Source organism: Melanostigma gelatinosum (assembly GCF_949748355.1).
Source record: "Melanostigma gelatinosum genome assembly, chromosome: 8".
Lineage (NCBI taxonomy): Eukaryota > Metazoa > Chordata > Actinopteri > Perciformes > Zoarcidae > Melanostigma > Melanostigma gelatinosum.
Genome location: NC_136641.1, coordinates 12389681 through 12409743, shown reverse-complemented (window position 1 = coordinate 12409743; position 20063 = coordinate 12389681). Strand labels below are relative to the sequence as shown.

At 40.5% G+C, this 20063-nt stretch overlaps 1 protein-coding gene across 1 annotated transcript; it reads left to right on the top strand.

Annotated features, from left to right (window-relative positions):
* Positions 1-940: 940 nt before the first annotated feature.
* sycp2 (synaptonemal complex protein 2) lies at positions 941-19764 on the top strand (the record flags this gene model as incomplete). Its single annotated transcript, XM_079273104.1, has 46 exons — positions 941-964; positions 1076-1216; positions 1302-1469; positions 1519-1614; positions 1716-1740; positions 1975-2060; positions 2159-2253; positions 2350-2384; positions 2474-2616; positions 2749-2801; positions 3471-3516; positions 3671-3775; positions 3896-3956; positions 4332-4480; positions 4710-4784; positions 4868-4954; positions 5825-5933; positions 6195-6343; positions 6442-6510; positions 6738-6801; positions 6897-6942; positions 7040-7119; positions 7265-7686; positions 8167-8294; positions 8389-8425; positions 8510-8580; positions 8682-8727; positions 8836-8879; positions 8969-9029; positions 9308-9467; positions 9597-9661; positions 9753-9929; positions 10394-10561; positions 11080-11208; positions 11547-11700; positions 12333-12640; positions 13594-13872; positions 14037-14088; positions 14325-14465; positions 15367-15560; positions 15800-15894; positions 16654-16753; positions 17495-17553; positions 19081-19159; positions 19473-19529; positions 19708-19764. The coding sequence occupies 46 exons, from the start codon at positions 941-943 to the stop codon at positions 19762-19764; spliced, it is 4989 nt and encodes a 1662-aa protein (XP_079129230.1).
* Positions 19765-20063: the final 299 nt, after the last annotated feature.

Sequence of the window (20063 nt, the reverse complement as noted above, 5' to 3'; positions counted from 1 at the left end):
TAGCCTTTCTGAAAAACTGTTCAAAACACATTATTTGTGGCATAATATTCTAAAACATAGTTTTTAGTCTATGTTTTTAACTAAACGGGATTAAACTACTCAGTTGCTGCTATCATGACAAGAACAGATCCCAGTAGCCGCTAAAGCTCATGGGAAATGTAGTTGAGTATTCACTTATTTTCCTTGTTTTCCTCTATTTGTTAAGGCGAGGACTTGCTCTAAATGTACTATCCAGCACGGGATTAGAAGTAATAGCTTTGCCCTTTCTGCAGGTAACAAACTACTTTGTTAAGTTTAGCCCAAACCATGTTTTTGTTTCAAATAATAAACCCTTTCTGGCAGAAAGCAATGAAGGAAAACGTTCCTCACGCGCTGGACTTTAGCGCATGCGTAATGAAGGAAAATGCTTCGCGCGTTTCGAGCTGAGTAGTGTAAAATAGTTGTCAAGTCATATTTCTAGGCGACATTTGACATCGCGGTAAGTTACGTTCTAAAAATAAAATCAACGATGGTAGCTATTCATCACCTGCTGAACGTTGGGAGGAAAGGTTACATTAGCTGGCATTAGCAGCAGGTACGTTACCGTTAAACCACGGAGTGGTGAAGCCAATAACGGAGCCATATGTAAACTGTACGTTAGCTAGCTAACGTTAAGTTATAGGTAACATTAACTCAGCTTAACGTTAGCTTATTTCAACCTTTGTGTACAATGATTACAGTTAGTTAGCTTCATATAGCAACTTTAGCTCATGTAGGTTCACGTTTCGTAAATGGTTTTGACAGATATAACGTTATGTGATACGGTTAGCTTGTAAATGGTTAACGTTAAATACAAAGTCAGTAAACGTACAAAGTGCGGACGCAAGTAACGTTAAATGGCAAGTTGTTTGCAAATTACCTTTTACAGCGTTTTTTAAGACAGCAGAGGCCAAGCGGACAGATGGCTCCGAGGTACGACACTCAGGTGAGAATGCAAACCTTTAAAAAAGCACAAGTTACCATTCCTGTCACGTTACGTTATATGTGTTGTTGTAGAAGTGAACAGTTAACTTTGATGAACTGTTTTCATGTGCAGTTGGAGAAAGTCCTTGATGAAGTGTTGAAGAGTGGAGATGTCCAAGCACTGGATGTATTCTTGCAAAGGAACATATATGAAGGGCCCCCTATAAAATGTTCCTTACAATTTCTCACCAAATTGGATAAACTTGTTAGCAGGGTAAGATGTATCCCAGCTACACTTGATATGCCACTTTGCTCTGTTGTGTGGGTTTAATTAAACCATATATTTACTGTTTATGTAGAGTTTGGATCAAAAAGATTCCAAGTCAGCCAGTTTGGGTCTTGTTGTCCTTTACAAGTGTGGGAAACAACTGAAACTACCTGGTGGTTGTCAAGGGCTGTCAGGATTAATAGCCCAAGGCCTGCTGAAAAAGATAAGTATACATCGAATACACACAGGCACACAGTGTGTGAGTTAGTCAGTTGTTTATTAAACCTGGTTTTGTGCACATGGTGCAGTGGTTTGGGAAATGCAGGCAGCTGTGGATCCAGTGTGGCCCCCAGTGGGATGAAACCTTGTTCAATCTGTCTGAGGACTTCTTTGATGCCTTAATGGTGAGCTGATGTCCAACAGTAAAACACACCTTGTATAATACAACAATGGACCACTGTTAGTGTCCATAATGTCAAACTTATTTCTTACCTCCTCGTTACAGGTGGTTCATGAAGCATGCAAAGAGGGTATGCTTGTACTTTTTCTTTTCCTTATTTGTCCTCAATATGTGTTTCATCTTCAGTTAGCCCTTTTTAGGACCCTAGTGGAGTATATGGAAACTTCAATTGCTAAATGTTTAAGAACTTCTTTAGTTATCCAACACAGCTTCTTAGGACCACATCAACTTTCATGAAGAATTATGGGATATAAGTAAACACTTTCTTCATTTACAGTGTTGCCTCAACATGTATTTTTTGCAGGAACATGCAAAATCACAGAGTCCTTCCTGTATCCAGTTGGTCAATTGGCAGTAGACCCCAGAATCTACATCCTGATCCAAAAAGAGGTTTGAAATGGTTTTGATAACTCCTTTTTTGGAGTAGCATTACAAACTGTAAATCATGTGTTTGTTTATGAATTAATTTGCAAACAATGTCTTGACAGGCAATTCGTAAATTTAACTTAATTCTGGACAAAATTCCAGAGGAGCTTAAGAAAGAGAGGAAGATCCTAACATCACAGGAGGACTCAGATATCATGTATGTCATGGTAGTTTCCTCATAGTAAGGACCATTATTATTCACTTTTGTAACTACACATTCTTGAACTTTTGCCTGTTCGTTACATTTCTATAGGATGAAGTTGGCTGGTCAGATAATGAAGGGTGGTGGTAAGTATCTTTTTTTGAATAGTTCCATCTCACTTCACCCAGAACCATACATGGACACAAAAATGTACAACACACTTTGTTTGCGTCAGATTACGACTTGCAGACAGCCCTGATGGAGGCGTTGTGCAGAATGGCAACTCCCGACCAGAGGAAGGAACTGGCCGATCGATGGTTCAGCATGGAGCACGTGGCCAGTGCCCTCGTCAAGATCCAGGATTCTGAGTTTGAGACGGTAAAAAACATGCATCACCATTGCCTTTCATTAGCATTTATATTATTTTGCACTACAATGGTAATGTATTGTAATAACAGTACAACAGGAGCTCAGCTACATAGAAATGAATATAAGTGTGTGTGATTTCAGGATTGTCGCAAGTTTCTGAACTTGGTGAATGGGATGCAGGGAGACAGGAGAAGGTAAACACTAACCATAATGCAGTGCCACCCAAGACATGGGCTGCAGTCGAATAGTCAAAAATATTACGTCCTCATGTCTTCCTCACCACGTTTCCTTGACTTTGATGGAAAATGTCATAATGTCAAGAAAAGATGTGTAAAACGATTCATAAGGACTCAGGAAAAAACAACCGCAGTCCAACTGCACTTACACGATGCAATGGCATATCTTTTTTTTTTTTTATTTTCGAAAATGAGTAGAGTGACAAACTAAATGCCATACCATTCAATTAAGGATTCCTGTTCAAAATAGAATCACAAACCCTAAGAAGGATGTTTTCAATTTCTAATTTAGAGAGCGATGGTAGATGTTCTTGCACCTTTACTGAGAATTTAGAGAATTAGTGCAGCTCTTATCATGGCAGCCACTTGAATACTTCCAGGTCATTTCACTCAGTTAGGAACCTTCCTAAGCAAAAAAGATTAATTTCGACTGCAGCCATGGTCTGGGTAACCTGAGGGGCCTTTAGGGTTAGGAATATTTAAATTGAACTGTCATCTCACACCCTTGAATCTAGCACTGTTTTTGTCATAGTTCTGCCTTTTTACCCGATGATGTATCATTCTCTCATACAAAAAATGTTTGTGTAATTCTGTGCACATAATCACTGTGTCCTCTCTGTACTATAGGGTGTACTCCTATCCTTGTTTGGAGGTTTATCTGGACAAGCATGAGGTCAGTATTAACAGGATTTATATGGTAAAAAAACAAAGTAACAAATACAGATTTTGTCTGTCAATTCAAGGCAATGCTGTTAACTTTGTTAAATTGTTAAAATAGTTTAAGTGTATTCGTAGATGTGTTTGAAGGATTTTGGTTTTGTTGTCAGCTGCTGATGCCTGCTGATGAGAAGCTGGAAGAATTTTGGATTGACTTCAACCTTGACAGCCACAGCATCTCCTTTTACTTCTCTTTGTCTGATGGAGAGTCACAGGTACCTCTCAATCATTCATGAAAGTGAAAATCAAAGTCTAAAAAGTGCAACATTTACATCATACACAGAAGATGTATATCTGTCAGATTTTTAACGTGGAGTGGTTTCCTTTGTGTGTAGGAAGGCCAATGGGAAACAATATGTATCAATGAGAATGAAGTCCAAAGCTACACTGTTATAGGTAACCAAAGCAGAGAGAGCGCTGCATCTGTATTTACTCCTCGAGCTGCTAAGTTCACCCAAACAGTCAACCAGTAGTAGTAGTGGTGGTAGAAGTAGTAATTCGTTTCTAATAAGAAAGCACATAATAAAGAATAAAAAGCAATAATATATATATATATTGTCTTCCGGTATATGTATTGATAAATAGGTGGAACTTGATTTTGATGGCACTGATAGATTTATTTCTTTTAAAGGCATTTTCTACAGTCAGGAAGCATGCATAACGAATTTACAAAGAGCACTAAACTTCTGGAAGATAACATATCCTTTTTTGATTTACATCATGTGACTGGCCATGTATTTTAAATATGTGTGTGTGTTTTTTTATTTCCAGAGGAGGGCAAGAGGAAAGTCTTGCATTTACTGTTGTCAGAGGTAATAGTTGTGGGAGGGATAGAAGGATCGAGTCTTACCGTCCACTTCAGCTCCTCCCTGGACATCCTGCAGGCTGCTCGCATTGTTTATGGACAGTGCAAAAACAAAGTAGGTCATGGCGTATTTACTCTATTCTTAATGACCACAATATGTTCATAAGAAGATTCTGTCTTCCTGTGGCACCAAAGTACACAACCATGAAATGTTCTAGATACAAAAATGATATTGAAAAGAACTTGGATTCCCATGAAAAGTGTATTTTTTTTTTTATAATCACAGCATTCTAGCTCTAGTCAGTCTTTGTTTGTTTGTTTTAACAAGCTTCTCTTCCTGTCAGAGCTTTGTAGGGAAGACACGCACATCGGTAGTGAAGCCCACAGTTAGAATTATAATGACAGACAACATCTCCCAGGTAAAGAATGGTCTGTTAACACTAGTCTGTTCTCAATATGCATCTATCATGTGATCAATGAATGCAGGCCACTCTCCATGCAGGTTGTTCCAGAGAGTCAGATGTCCCTTGGTGAAAGTGAGAAAGATAAGGCCCCCTACCTTTTGCCTGCCCGGTCTGCAAATGTGCAGGTGAAACAGTTTTGTACTCCATATTAAGTCAAATATGTGTCAGTTAAACATACTTAAGTGTGTTAACCATGCACAAGTTTGTCAATAACAGTTCAATGAGCTCATAAACATACATAACCAGGCTCTCCTGGTATTTTGGATTGTTGTGATTACAGAAGTAATTCTTGCAAATTCAATTGTTAAAATATTACATTTTTCTTCTTACTCCAAGTATATTAAATATACGTTAAGACAAAACAATCGTTTTGTCCAGGTATTACTCAATTTAGTATGAAGTGATTTAATGTAACATTACATTACATAACACCGCTCTGTTTTATGCCTTCCAATGATCGGATTGTTTGGGAGAAAGAAAATTAAGGATTGTAAAGAAGACATTAACATTAAAGTGTCAAACTATTATAATTTTGATTGACTTCAGCAGTTTGTTGACAAATAGTGGTCATTTGTGGTCAAGTGATGAATGTACTTTGTAACAACTCTACCATTCAGTGTCATGGCTACATTAAAAACAAGTTATTATGATTTAATATATCACTCAAAAAGTGCAATTTTTAGTTGCAGTGTCTTTGGTAAGGTGACGTCTTACCAGCAAAGGCCAGCAGGTGGCGTAAAGGGCGAGGGAACCAGCCATATCAGGTTTAAGCCTTTTTGCTGGCGAGTATTTTCCCAACCAAGGAACTGTTGACCCTGAAGAGGTTGCGCTCTATTCAATGTAGAATTGTAATTGTTCCATTATTCTGGTGATCTTGTGCCATTACCTTCATTTGAAAGGGATTGCACATTTAAAAAAAGATTTTAGTTTTAGTTGTCATTTTAGTGTTACATGTAAATTGACAATTCACAGACACATTCTGATTTTCCATCCAGATGGTGACCCCAACCAGGATGAGGCTTTCAGAGTCCACCACCTTCATCAGCAACAGTGCAGGAGGAAGTGTGCATGCTGCCGGTTCCCTCTCTGCTGTGATGTCCTCAGGTGGGTGTCACCAGAAATTGTCCAGAATTGCTGTCACACCAATTGAAATTTGGGGGGAGGAAACAGTTGGGATGGATCCTAATAGGTCACATCTATTGAGAGAAATAAAGTGATTAGTTTACAATAAATCAAACTAAGTTCATTTATTTATTCTGTCTTTCTTTGTTATTGTCCATTAAGATGAATTAAAGAGAGGTTTGTCAACTCAGATCTTATTATGACTTTGTTCTTTTGTTCTTTTCTTCCTTATAAACACTTCAGCCAAGGGTAAAGGGAAGCCATCTCTGGAGATGGTTCGTTCATGTGATAGGCAAGGTGAACTTTACCTGGGAGAGCTAAGGACAACTGCTAAGACCTGCAGTGATGGCACAACACCTAACAGCACAATAGCAGGTGGCATGACAGAGCAGGTATGAAATATACTGAATACTTAAGCTCAGCAAGTCCAAAATGTGACATTACAGTATTCTAAATGTGATTTTATTTAATGTCATGGTGTCTGTCTCAGAGGGCTACATCTCTACAGAGCATGGCTTCCAAACAGTCCGATAAGATTAAGGTTGGCAAACACAAAAAGGTATGATCACCAAATGCACATGTTTGTGAATAGAGTTGAGCTCGTATCTGTCGTCTACTTTTGCACAATCGTTCTGAACTGTATTCAATATACATGAATGAGGGTATGAAGTGATTGAACTATGAACTCGACAATATTGCTTTGAATCATTTCAGTGTTAACTATTATGATTAAACCTTGTGGTGCAAAATATATCGTTGCATTTGTTGTCTCTGCTTTTTCTACAGAACATACCATTGGCAGAAGCAGTGGATATGGTTCTATCTGGACAAGGAGAAGAACAGTCTCTGGGTATTGTAATTGCTACTTTAGCTTAGCCAGGAATTATAGCTGCATTGTTATTCTTCAGAAAAGCTTGAACCCACCACTGATCTTTTTACTTACAGAGTCTAGTGTTGTGCCTGACACCCAACCCAGAACTGAGAGGAACATGTAAGCACTGTGAAGAACTTCCACACTGTGTGTAAATCTTGTGTTTATACAGTATGTGTATGAGTGTAATCTTAACATCTGTTTGTTCAAATTGCAGAACTTTTAACTGGAACAAAATGTCAGTTTCTGAAACGCTAATGATGCCCACACAGAAAATCAATTCTCTGCCAAGACCTGGTAGGCAAAGAAGTCATGAAATAATTTAACCATCTCTAAGATGTCATGATATTAAAAGCTAGGAACACACATAAAACCTAGCTTTTAAAAAAAAACTAGTGTCCTCAAACTTTAACATGGTTTTCAAACTATTTATTCTCTTTAGAGCCTCGTTTGGCACAGCAGCAGGAGTGCCCGTCATCAGCACAGAGATTGCCACTTCCAGGCTTAAGCTCAACCAGCCAAAAGCAACTCCATACCGAACTGACCCAGCGCCTGCAGAAGGTCCTCAGTGAGAGGAACCAAGATCCTGCATTGGCACCCCAGAGAAAGTTGCCTGAAATCAGAGAGGACTCTAAAGGCAGAAGCTCTGCGGTTCAGTGTGCTTCAGTACTTTGTACCCCCAAAGAGCAGCAGACCCAGAGAAATGGCCTCACCAAAGGGAAGAGCAAACGCCTGATGTCACTGGAGGCAGATGCTGCTGTAACCAAAGATCCAGCCAAGACCTCCTCAACCAAAGCTCAGCAGAAGAGAGTACCACCCAATGTGAAGGTTGAAACTGATAGTGTCCTCTCAAACAAAGAGAAGGTATGAATTCTGTAAGCTTCAAGCATCTTGAGGCCCAAACACACAGAGCAATATCGGACAAGCCTCATTTGACAGGCATCTTTTAAAGCTGCTGTGGCGCGCTGCAATGCCAACACCACAGAAACAGCAGTATTTAGGAAAAGGGTCACTATTAAGGCAACATTTCTGTTTATTACAGATACCAATAATCTTTTAACGTGATCTAATTCATGAAGGTAGATTGAACACGCTTGAACACTTTTGAACTTTTGAACACGAACACTCTGAACACTTTAACTTTAATTCATTCACCTGGTGCAACAGCTAATCTGTGCAATATCCAATATCCAATCTTAAACTTGTGATGCATGTACGGCCATTTAAAACAATATATTTCCTGCCAAACACGTCGGATGCTTTCAGTGCTTTTGGGCCTTTGCAGTCGATTCTATGGCTATTTGTGTGTATATTGTGATTCTCATACCTACTGTCTCTATTCAGAGAGATGCAGAGGTTGCAGGCAGCCTGGTGAAGCTCATCTCGAGTCATTATGACGTTGACACTCGATCCACAGCAAAGGATACTGCAAAAGTTATCCCTCAGAGCTGGATTCCTCCTCTTGTCAACAGGTACACAGATTGAGAATTGTAGGGCTACATTATGTTAATGAACAAATGTCATCGCTAACATAAGTACATTGCTTATTGACTGTTTTTGTAATAGGCCTATCTTCAATATGAGCTGGTTATCAAGTGCTAAAGTAAGTGATCATTACTTCATATATGGAGGATTGACTGTATGTTCTCCTGCTTGATTAACTAAACATGATCTTAATCTGCTATAGAAAGAAGAATCTGGAGCTGTAAGCCGAATGAAATCACACAGCAAAACCACAACTAACTCTACGAGGCAGAGGTACTACAATTCAGTTCAAATATTTGGTTTACATTTGGATATTTCAGTGGCTTTCATTGTATTTTTGGATGTCATTAATGCTTTTGTTTTCTGTTGTACAGAAAAGATATTTTTGCATTCACCATTGATGCACCATTGAGTGCTAAGGTAAACATTACTAATGTTACCTATGTTGTACTTAAACACCTGGTCGTGTTATACCTGAGTACTTGACATGCCACTGTAGTGTTTGAAGTCTGTTTTATTGCTCTTTAGGGAAAGAACAAAACATTCTCCAACACTTCTGCCATATCAAGCAGGTAGGTCTGACAGTCAAGAAATGCAACCTCTGAAACAGTAACCTTTCTGTTTAACACTCTAATTTCATACTCTCTATATTGTTTGACAGTAGCATCCATGACCCACCAGCACTCCCCAGCACAACCAGGAAAGGAAAACCTGTGGCAAAAGTATACATTTTTGTACTGTAGTGTTTAATTATAGGTATTCAAAGTTGAAGACACTGTGTGTGTATCTGTCTCTGTAGACATGCATGTGTGAATGCTTACTGCATGTGTGCTTGTGTAGTGTAGGAATGCCCACTTTCCAAATGGTATAATAGCTTACAGTCACTATGCAATTATTATGCAGCAATCACAAAATAGAAATACATCATGTGCAAGCCAGTAAACCATCTCATTCTATGCGTCTCTATCTGTCTCCCACTACCTTGCTTTCTGTGTTACAGGAGAAGCGGTATGTGAAAAAGCATCTGTTCAGTGACACGGACTATAGCACGACAGATTTCAGCTGGCTGAGGGAGTCGAGCAGGAAACCCAAACCCAAAGCTACCAAATACTCCAGACAGGCGCCTGTCAAGCCTAGAGCAATGTCACCTCATACTTCATGTAGGCCATTAAAGCTACACAGTCATACTGCTCACAATCTGTAATTCATCTCATTAATAATGGATGTGGATACAATTATTTCAAGACATCAATATTTCCATTAAAAAAATTGTCTTTCTTTCAATACAGTTGAATCCCCAGATCTACCCCCAGCCTCTCCAAAAGCTGTAAAGGGCAAAACCAAAGTCAACAAGGTAAGGCACCGTTGTTTTTATTCTAGACGCTGTCCTTTAACTCTGTGATGCAATATCCCAGTCAGCGACACTGTCATTGTTTAATCAAAAGAGGCCTGACGTGAAGGGGAGAGTGGAGCAGCCAAACAAGGCAGTGAAGCCAGCACCCAGTAGACCACATGCAGCCGGCAGGAGGCCCCAGAGAGCTGCAGCCATCTCTACCAAGAGCTACATGGAGCCAGACACTGATGACAGCCTATCAGAGTCAACGAGTCCCGCTGTTTCCAAGGCAAAATACTTCCCTTTATCTCACGTTACTTTCTCTTTTTAAAAGTATGATAACTGTTTATCCTCTTTTAAAAGACAAATAACTTAGTTATTGTTCGAATTGTGTAAGCACATGGTGAAGAGACTAGGTTTGTCTTGATCAGACAAACTTATGCTGATCACTTTCTTACACACATGTATTGCTCAGTGAAAAGGTATCATAGATTGATCCGACATTGTGTCCCCGCCGATGATAATTGACTTTCGGATGAAGCTACTCTTCCTGCTGTTATTTGTGTCCAGGCTGTTAAAGTCCTTCAAGGTATCTGGGGTGGGGGGGGGGGGGGGGGGTTACCTGGGATTCTACATCTACCCAACACAACACTGCTGGGATTCACTGCATGTCATTGGGAACAAATGTCTGTGGTGCTATAGTGCTGTTGCCAATAGACTAAAATCATCCTGTCTTTGTCCGCATAATAACAGTACTCCTCCGCTAATCATTTGGAGAACGCTGAGAGAACTCACGAGGCTGCTCAAGTGACAAAGAAAAAGACTGCCAGCAAACAACGCACCAAAAGCTATATGATACCAGAGGGCAGCCATCACAGCAGCCACTCAGAGTCTATGTTTGGGCAGCCACCCACTTCCAAGGTAGAGGTCATTGAGATTATAGCTCATGTTATTGTGATCAGGTGATTGTATTTTCTGCATGCCACAAAGCATCTTGTTACTCTGAATATATCAGTGAACATATCCGTATCACCACATGCTCACAATTTATTTTATGAGATTTTGGTATTGATATTGACAATGTTACATAATTTTAATGAGAAACAAATCTAGTTTGTGAGCATGTATAAGGTAGCATCTATCAGAATATAACAAAAACAATTACATCAGAGCTCACTTAAACTCCCCAGGTGGATGCAGTTCTCCAAGCTTCAGTGTTATTAGAGCTTCTGTTTTCTAAACAAAATCACACCAGCTGGAAAATAACAAGGGGTGGAAATCAAATTGTCTTTTGGCACACAATGACTAAGAAAAGTTCAGCCACGGGCGACTTTTCCCATCCACACGTCAGTCTGCCGTTACTGAGCTCTGTAGAATATGTAACTCATTTTAACATCATGGCTGTTATTGAAAACAATTAATTCCTTATTGGCCAACAGGGGAAGACTGAAAAGACCTGTTTAGAGGTTCCGGAGGTAAAGAGGAGAAAAAACATTCCATCTGAGCAATCCACAGGTGCAAACAGGAGATCGGACAGCAACAACCAGTCGGATCTGAAAAAGCCACGGGTGGGTCTAAAGGTCCTTCATTTGGGTCATTGCTGATATACAGTATGTAGTTCTAAAATAATGCAGAGCAAAAGTGCTGGTCAATGCAAATTGTTCCGACATTTATTAATGGCTGTTAGAAATATTATAAACATCCCAAAAGCTGTTTGAGTAAACATGTATACATATCTAGATACAGAATACTGAATGTCATTCACACCAAAAAGTGAAACAAATATCGAGATGTTACTTTTTCGGTATTAAGCTGGGAAAGATTCTTGGTCTTGAACGTGAACTTTTACATGATTGTCCCAGTTTGTCCTCATGCTTGTTGACAACAGAAACACTTTGCTTTTCAGCAGCAGAGGCCTGAGAATCTTCTGTCAGAAACATGGAAGTTAAATAAGAAAAATGTCGTCCCTGCCCAAGAACAAATGAGCGGATTGAAGGATTCCTGGACTGCCCGCCAGACCGTCTTCTGTCCGTCCCCTCCTTTGATCGAGAGGATGAGATGTAAGACTGTGGAAAGCCAATCACCAACAATTACATAACACTCATTTCTTTTGACGTCACTTAATGTCTATTACATGTCTCATAGTGGTTTAAATGGTTTGGTTTTCACTTAGTGTAGTAATTTGTTCAAGCGTAAGTAAAAGCATCTGTCTTTAGAAATGATTCAGGCCTATGGGGTGCCTGACTTCATCTCAGTCAAGTCCTCATGTGGCTTTTATAATGCAGTCCTGTTGTCAAAAAAGAACAAACTATCACTTTTATTTTGAAGGCGAGAATGAAAATTTGAATTTGTCAGATGGATACACATACAAAATATTATTCTTCACCTAAAACCCAGATTGTTGCACCTATTGTACGTAAAGCATTTACTTTGTCTGTTAAGTTTCAGCCTTGAGATATTGTATTCAATGTAAAACATTGTGTATTTATCTACATTTGTTCTTCTAGATGCATTTTCACTCCCTTTTATGCAGAGAGTTTTGAAACCGTTACATAAATGACCCCATTGCTCTCCAAACTCTTAACTGTAAATGGATATTTATCAAAGCATGTATATATATTGACCTTCTACTCCATGTCCAACTTCTGAGGGCAGCTGCCTGAACATCTGTGCTTATTTTGGACCCTCACAGCTGCTGAGAGGTCAGCCCCAACCTTGAGTTTGACCTGCTCCCCTCTCCTCACCCCGCGGGGATCCCCACTCCCTGCTTCCCCCGACCCACTCTGCGAGGACACCCCCTCACCTATCCTGCTGCTACCCAAACCTCGCTCTACGGTCAGCAGTAAAGGACACTTCAGACCCTCCTCTTTCTACAGTGCAGAAAAGAAGCGCAGCTCATCGAAGGCTCGATCCAACCAGTCTGTACCCTCCCTCCCTACACTGACCCCCATCAGTCAAACCCCTGCACCCGCTGCTCCCACTGGACCTAGTGCAGCAGAGGTAAAACAGCACTTCTCTGACAACTTATGTAGGTGCCATTGCCATATATGGATTCTGTGTTAAATGTTACAATCACATTTTTAATGCAGCATAATACCACATGCTGCCTTTTACCCCAAAGATATATTCAGCATCTGGGCAGTGTAGCCGAGAATATGTTGTAGTCATCCGTGGTCGTCATTGTAGTAGGCAATCGCAGCTGGGTGTGATTATTTTAAAGATAGTCGAATGCAAACCTCAAGAGTCTTCATCAGTTTTAATGACTGGTGTAGAGTTCACTGGTATTTTACATCTTCAAGCGATTCACACACCTTTACGCTACATGGCATGTGAGGTCACGCAACAATCACATGAGAATCACCAGAGTGACGTGAATGGAGGTGTGAATTATTATGTGACTGTAGGACTTCAGAAACAGTAACGAAGAACTTAAGGAAGCAGGTCTGTAACCTAAGCATTGATGGCTGAAATCCCCAGGCCAACCGAGAAAATGTGTGCAGAGAAAGTAAAGGATGAACACTTCCCTCCGTAAACATTTTTGAGATTTGAGATTCTCTCTGTAAGCAGTTTGGTTACATTGAATCTCAAACTGCCAAACCCTCCACTGCTAACAGTACCACATTGTAACCATGAGTCTGACGTGTCCATTTGAGAGATTCAACTGTCCGAGATAAATTTTCAACGTAATTAAGTAGTAAACGTTGGAATTGCACATGATGATCTGAATGATTAAGTGGAATGATTGAAGTGACCTATTTCACTCAAGGCAGAGCAGATAATAGCGCTGCAGTACTTCATCTGTGCCTCTTCATGCATTCTTGACAATGTTCTTCTCATTTAACTGTGCTTAATCTATTACAGACATGGTGATTAGTTCACCATTAAATGAGTGGCCATGTTTATTTTGTTCATCACTTTCTGGCCCTCTCTCCATTCCTTTCATTTGTTTCCAGATAAGTCCAAACGAGCAGAGTCTACCCTCAGCACCTCAGTCTCCTTTTTCTCTGTCCGCTCGGCCCCTGTTGACATCCACGTTTGTGGAACTGGACAAGCCGTCCATGCCCTCTCCTCGTCAGTCTCCGTTCCTTGAAGTCACTGTGAACCATGGCAGCCATTACAGCTTCAGTAAAGTGTCTTCAGTATCTTGGGGTGCATCCACTCAGTCATCAGTACTCACTAGTGGAGTTAAGGACAGTCCCGCTGCTGCCCTTCCTGTGTCTCGTAAAAAAGAGGTAGGGCTTTAACACACTTTATCTTTTATGATTGATTGATTATAATTGGATGGATAAAGGACGGACGGATGAGAACACTATTAATGATACAGTGAGTTATTGTGATTTTTAAAAACTGTAACCAATCAAACAAACGACTAATGCATTACTGCCCATCCTGACAGAAAACTCCATCTTCAGACCGAGACCGAGAGTCTGAACAGCTTCATATCTCAGGTAAGAGGCCTTTTGTGTTCAACTTGGTCGTTGACGGGTGTACAATGGACTTTCTACTTGCTATACAGGCTGTCCTCAAAGCTAGGTCCCTTTTACATTAGTGTAATCTAATGAAATAGTCATTGTGTTTCGGAATTCTCTCAAATGGGGCTCCACGGTCCAATCACTGATCTGCTTTAGAGGAACACTCCTGTCGTACACGAGTAATGTATTATAACTGTTGGTTCTTGTTACAGGACCCAGTCGCAAGCGCCACGTTATTGAGTTAACATCCTCGTCCAGTCATTCTGAGGAAGATGAAAAGGAGAAGAGGAAGAAAAGCAAGATGAGCGGACAGCGCTCTCCTCGGATGAAACCGAGGAAGTTGTTCAAGTCCTGTAAGACATATTACTCAGCAGTTAACTGTTAATCAGCAGTTACGTAAATTAGCTGCCGATTCAGGTTGGAATAACTTTTCCAAATGTCCGGCTAGAATAATAGCGATCAAGAAATCGGTGCCTATCTATGCAGAGGAATACACATGTGCACTAATCTCATTAAGTGTTGTCGCCACATTTGAACATGAGTCTGTGCCATCATTTCATAAACCAACAATACTGTTTTCGTTGATTTGATCCATTTTTGTGGTACTCTGTAATAATTATGTTAAGCTTGAGCCCATGAGGAATCTTAGTGATAAGTTACTTATCAGCTCATCATTTACATTCTATATGCTACACAATTAGCACAATAGAGAGTGTTTTGCCTCTAATATTGGAAGTGACTCCTACGTGATATGATGCACATATAGCATCTCCTCATTGTTTCAGCAACCGGACCTCGTGGTCAAGCCCAGAACTGGGGAGAGCAAAGTAGTTTAGATGAAGAGGAAAGCAGGCCAATGGATATAACTTTCAAAGTTAAGGAAAGAATAAGAGAAGAATATCAGAATATTAAGAATAAGACAACTAATTGCACAGGTACCCGTTTCCCCGACTACACATCACATTCAGTGTCCGGTGATTTGTCAAGGAACAGATGTGATCAGTATCCTATTGTTGGACTGTTGTCTGGCATTCACAATTAGAAATGCCAAAAAAGCACAAAGGATAAGTTGTCTTAGAATAAATGTTACAGTTGCTCGTGGGATAAATTCTTTATATATTAATTATATACAACTGTATACCAACCGCAAAATATTTCTTATTTTTTTATTTACAAACTGTATAACTTAAATAATACATTTCTTTGAGGTGTTTTCTTCTCGAACAGATCAGTGGGTCTTTCTGTCATCCTCAGTCACTGAGGTGTCTGCTGATGGTGAGATGAGCCGGGTGATGTCTTCCTCCCACACCATGAGCTCCAGTCACTGGGAGGCTGAAGTGGGGGATGGAGACATGGACATGGATGAGGATTTCCAGTTGCCAGAAATTGCTGTAAACCCAAGTAACCTATGCAAGAAATTCAGCGCTGAGCTGCAGAAGAAGTTCCGGGTAGGACACGCACATACAATGACACACATTTAAATAGCAAAGAGAAGAGCCGTAGTAGTTGCATTACTGACATTCTGCATTAAGTAGTTCCCCTTTTGCTGACGGAAATTCAAAAGGCAGATTTTTCTTGAGCACTTTGTGTCTCTTGTCACTTCTAGTTTGATAACCCTGAGCCACTTAAATGTTGTTTGACTAATGGCCTAGCTGAACCATTATCTATTAAATGTGTTTGTATTCAGAGCCGTTATAATATGGTGGAAGTTTACAACAAGCAGTCCTTGAAGACCGTCCAACAACACGTCTCCTCCCTCAACACTCAAGTTGCCAAATACAGGTCAGTTAGTGTTGTAAAGCTAACATGTCCATCCACTGGTCATATTGGCGAATACATTACAAAATCTATATGCACATTTTACGTTTCTTTTTACCGTCAAGATATAGCTTCACGGGTAACTATGGTATTATTTAACCGTGACCACATTTTCCTGAACTGACCAATAGGGACAGCATTTTCTTAAATTGGTCCAGTGTTGAGCGAGTGCGCTGTAGATGGCAGCCACTAGCGGACTTGCAAGAGGCCAGCTGGCACCGTCCATTAAAAGTGCTTGTTCGTGCCACTGAAAGGCTCTGATTGTTATTAAATGTGTCTGACAACATTACGGAAAGAGTCTCGCTCAAAGAGAAACCACTTTCTGAAATCTCACGAGGTGATGTGCTGCCGGAAGACAACGGTGGAAAAGTGAGTGTCGGCCAGACAGGGTTTGTTGTGTTTGAGTAAAGAGAGCGTAGCTTGGTGTTGTCTAAAAGAGTTTCAATGTTATCGCTGAATATTTTGATCACTTCAAAAATGATGGTTGGTTGCCCGCCAATGTGGTCCTTAGAGGAAACTACTAAACAGTCAGCAGGTATACCAAGTATTCATTTCCCAAAGCGGTTCTAAGTGTACTTTGTTGGTATGTAAGTACTTCTTTGTTTTACATGCTCCAAGTCTACAGTGTTGTGCCTCCCTGCAATCTGAGGACACATCGTATTTTATTTTGTCTGCCTTGTATTTTCGATTTCCACTTCACTTATTAATTCCTCCTTTGTACAGGACTCAGAGGCTTGAACAGGTTCAGACCGTCCTCTTGGAAGAGATCCACAAACTGGAGCAGGATGACACTGTGCTCAAAAGCATGGAGAAAGACCTGACTGTATGTCCCTCAGTTTAACTCACTCACTTACACACACTCACTCAAGTAATATCATCAACCAAAATATCCAAGTGTTTCACATTAATGACCTAGAGTCTGGTGGCCACAGTTTCTTAATGAACCAAAAGTATTTTTACCCACACCAGACACATTTCCTCCTCAGTCGTGTGCAGCAACCGGCTGTAGTTTGGCTTGGAAAGTAAAAGCGACTCGTGGCTTTGGCCATGTCAGCTTTACAGCACCCCTCACCGGGACTTCACCGCTTCCTGAGGCCATGAACTCAGTACTCGCTGTACCTCTGTCCTTACCGGGAGTGACGGAGCCCCTTGTTTACTGGCGTGACTCTTGAACATGGCGGACTCTCCGCAGTGCACGATCTGTGCCAATGTCAGCAACCCATCAGGCCCCCCTTGAATCACAGACCCGTCCCGTTTACCATGCCTCATGCCAATCATAACTATACAGCCAATGTGTTTTTTAATTAAATTGACTAGAGTGCAGTGTAAAAATACTTTTACAAGTAAAAGTCCTGCGTTCAAAATGTCAATTAAGTAAAAGAACAACTGTATTTCCATTGAAATATACTTAAAGTAGCAAAAGAAAAGCTATATTCATTATTAGTCTCAAAAGACCTCATGAAACACTGTCCACATACGGTATTCTGTTGAATGAAGATGCCACTAAATATGCCTTTTTGGTGTTGATTTGACCAGTTGTTGTTTGGTCTCTGTTCTCTCACAGATGAATTGGAAAAAGCAGGCCGTGGCTTTCCATTCCTACCAGCAGCGGGGAACCATGAGGTGAAATTTACGCCTCTGTGTGTGTGTGTGTGTGTGAGCATGAAAGAGCCATATTGTTCTTTTGATGCGGTGATTCCTGCCACACTGATCAATGCTCTTCCCACAGGCTTGAACACAAATACTCTGTAAAAGGTAGAATAACTCCTGATTATTCAGTGGAACGTGAATTGAAAAGCCTGGACAATAAGTTCTTCCTCAAGCTTATCATCAGACACTAGATATGCACCCTAAGCTATTTTTGTGACCAGTGTTTCTTCTCATGACTAACAACGGAGATATACTTTATTTTTAGTTGTGCGTGTCATGTTTTATTTCTGACTATGTATACAACCAACACTCCAAACGGAGGCAGCATACACGAGGCAGTGTCGTGCATATGCAAAAACGCATATATCTCCAGCATAAGCAACGCTCACTGATATTTGATTCATCAACATGCCTCTCCTCTCTCCATGCTTTAACTAGAAAGGTGCACTCAGTACAGTGTTGATCACTGCTGTATTGTATGATTGAATAAATACAACCCACAACCGAGTAACCCCCCGTCTAGACACCGATGGCCTGTAAGGTGTCGTAAAACACACTTCATACAAACTCCAAAACAAGCGGTAAAACATGCAGGCAATCGGCTCCAAGTCGTTGTACAACACGAGTCATGTAATTTTGCCAAAAACAAAATTAAACTGCAGCTGAGTTGCGGAGAGGTACAGCAGTGTGTGCACTGGTAGTTCCGTGAGCGGTTAGCCAAACGCCATACAAAATAATAAAAGTAGGCCGAACTAACAACCAGTGATGTACCAACCAGTGGGATGTAAAGTGTAAAACACACTTCAATCAAACTCAAAAAACGACGATGTAACCTAATGCAAGCAATCAGCTTAAAGTCGTACATATGACACTTCATACAATCTTGCCAAAAACAAAACCACGCGGGGGTCCTTGAGCATGCAGCCATAACTGGGAAATCTGAATATTATGCAGTTTGCTGCAGCACAATGCGAGATTAGCCGTGGACAGACACAAAGGTGCACACACACACAGAAGGGCGCACACGTGACCGATCTCATGAACTTCCTGTCGAAGACAGTTAACCCCATGATCCAATCAGTGTCCTGTCATACATGTTAGTCTGGTCAGAAAATGTCAACATTATTTCTGAACTTCACAAGTTCTTCTTTTTACAATTGTTCTTTCTTAATAAATCTCTCAATTAGTGCTAAAAAAAACACTTAAAGAAGTGATGTGTGAGGTGTGTTAGCTGCTTTATTTTGGCAACTCGCACACATAAATAGCCAAAAATGTAGATTTTCAGTCGTGATCCGATCCATTCCTAGACTTAATCATAGGCTCTCTGCTTTACCAGACATTGTTTCCACACCAAGTGCAGTTTTTAGAAAATAGTGCACTTAATGTTTATCAGTGTTTCCCATTGAATCGCATTATATTGCCATTTTTATTTTACCTTGAGCGTTTGTGTTTTCCCACCTCCCTCATTTGGTGTGTGACTGTCCGTTGCCTTCCTTCCAGACATGAGGCCTTGAAGAACGCCCTGCAGAGTAACGTGTGTCACAGTGTGGAGTACGAGGAGAGGATCTTCACTTCCCAGGTGTGCCCCTCAGACTGAAACTACCATAATCTAATATGTGCTTCATTGTGTTGCCCGAGTGTTAGCTTCTAATTTGCTGGGTAAACCCGAAGCTCAGGTGGCTTTCAACTTTGAATTTTTATTCATAGCTCATCTATTTTTTTTCCCATTACCTCTGTCTGTCAGCTTGTCTGTTCAAAGATTTTTCCCTGAGTTGCATGAATAACATTTTGCTTATCTCACTGTCCCGTGTGTCAACTCGTCCCATTTGTCCCGACTGTCATATTCTATGTTACCACCCCTAAAACCCTGCTGCTCTGCCTGCTGTCCTCAGATGTGCATGATACGAAATGACATGAAGTCAGTTCAGGACAGACTCCTCAGCGAGATGGTGAGTAGACACGACACAGGTGACCCTTCAGCATAGATTACACCAAAACAATTAGACTAGCTTTCATTGTGTGTCCTTCACTCATTTTGGATGCCTGTACAGAACATGCAGTCTTGAGAGAATTTATGACTCAGATCATTTTAATGATGCATTCTTTGTGCTTGTGTGCTTTCTGTAGCAAGAGGGCGAGCTCCAGGGTGTGAAGAGAGGCCTGCATGCTTTGTTTTTCCCCTGATGGAGCCAACAAAGTCCTACACTGTAAACAAGGTTGTGTATTTTACCACATGATGTACACTGCACTGTGTACTTCCGCTGTGCTGGTTTCATTTTAAAGTGTTTGCCTTTAGTGCTGATTGTTCCAGGTTCTGCTTTAATTGTACGTGGATGTGTTGGTTTATTCTGAAGTGGCTGTGTTGTTGCTCTGTGTTTGTTTTTATTACAAATGTCATGTTATTCTGATATTTATTATTTGATGAAGTTTATGAATTCAATCATTTTTAGTGTTCTTTGAAAGTAAGTAAATTCGGCTCTGTG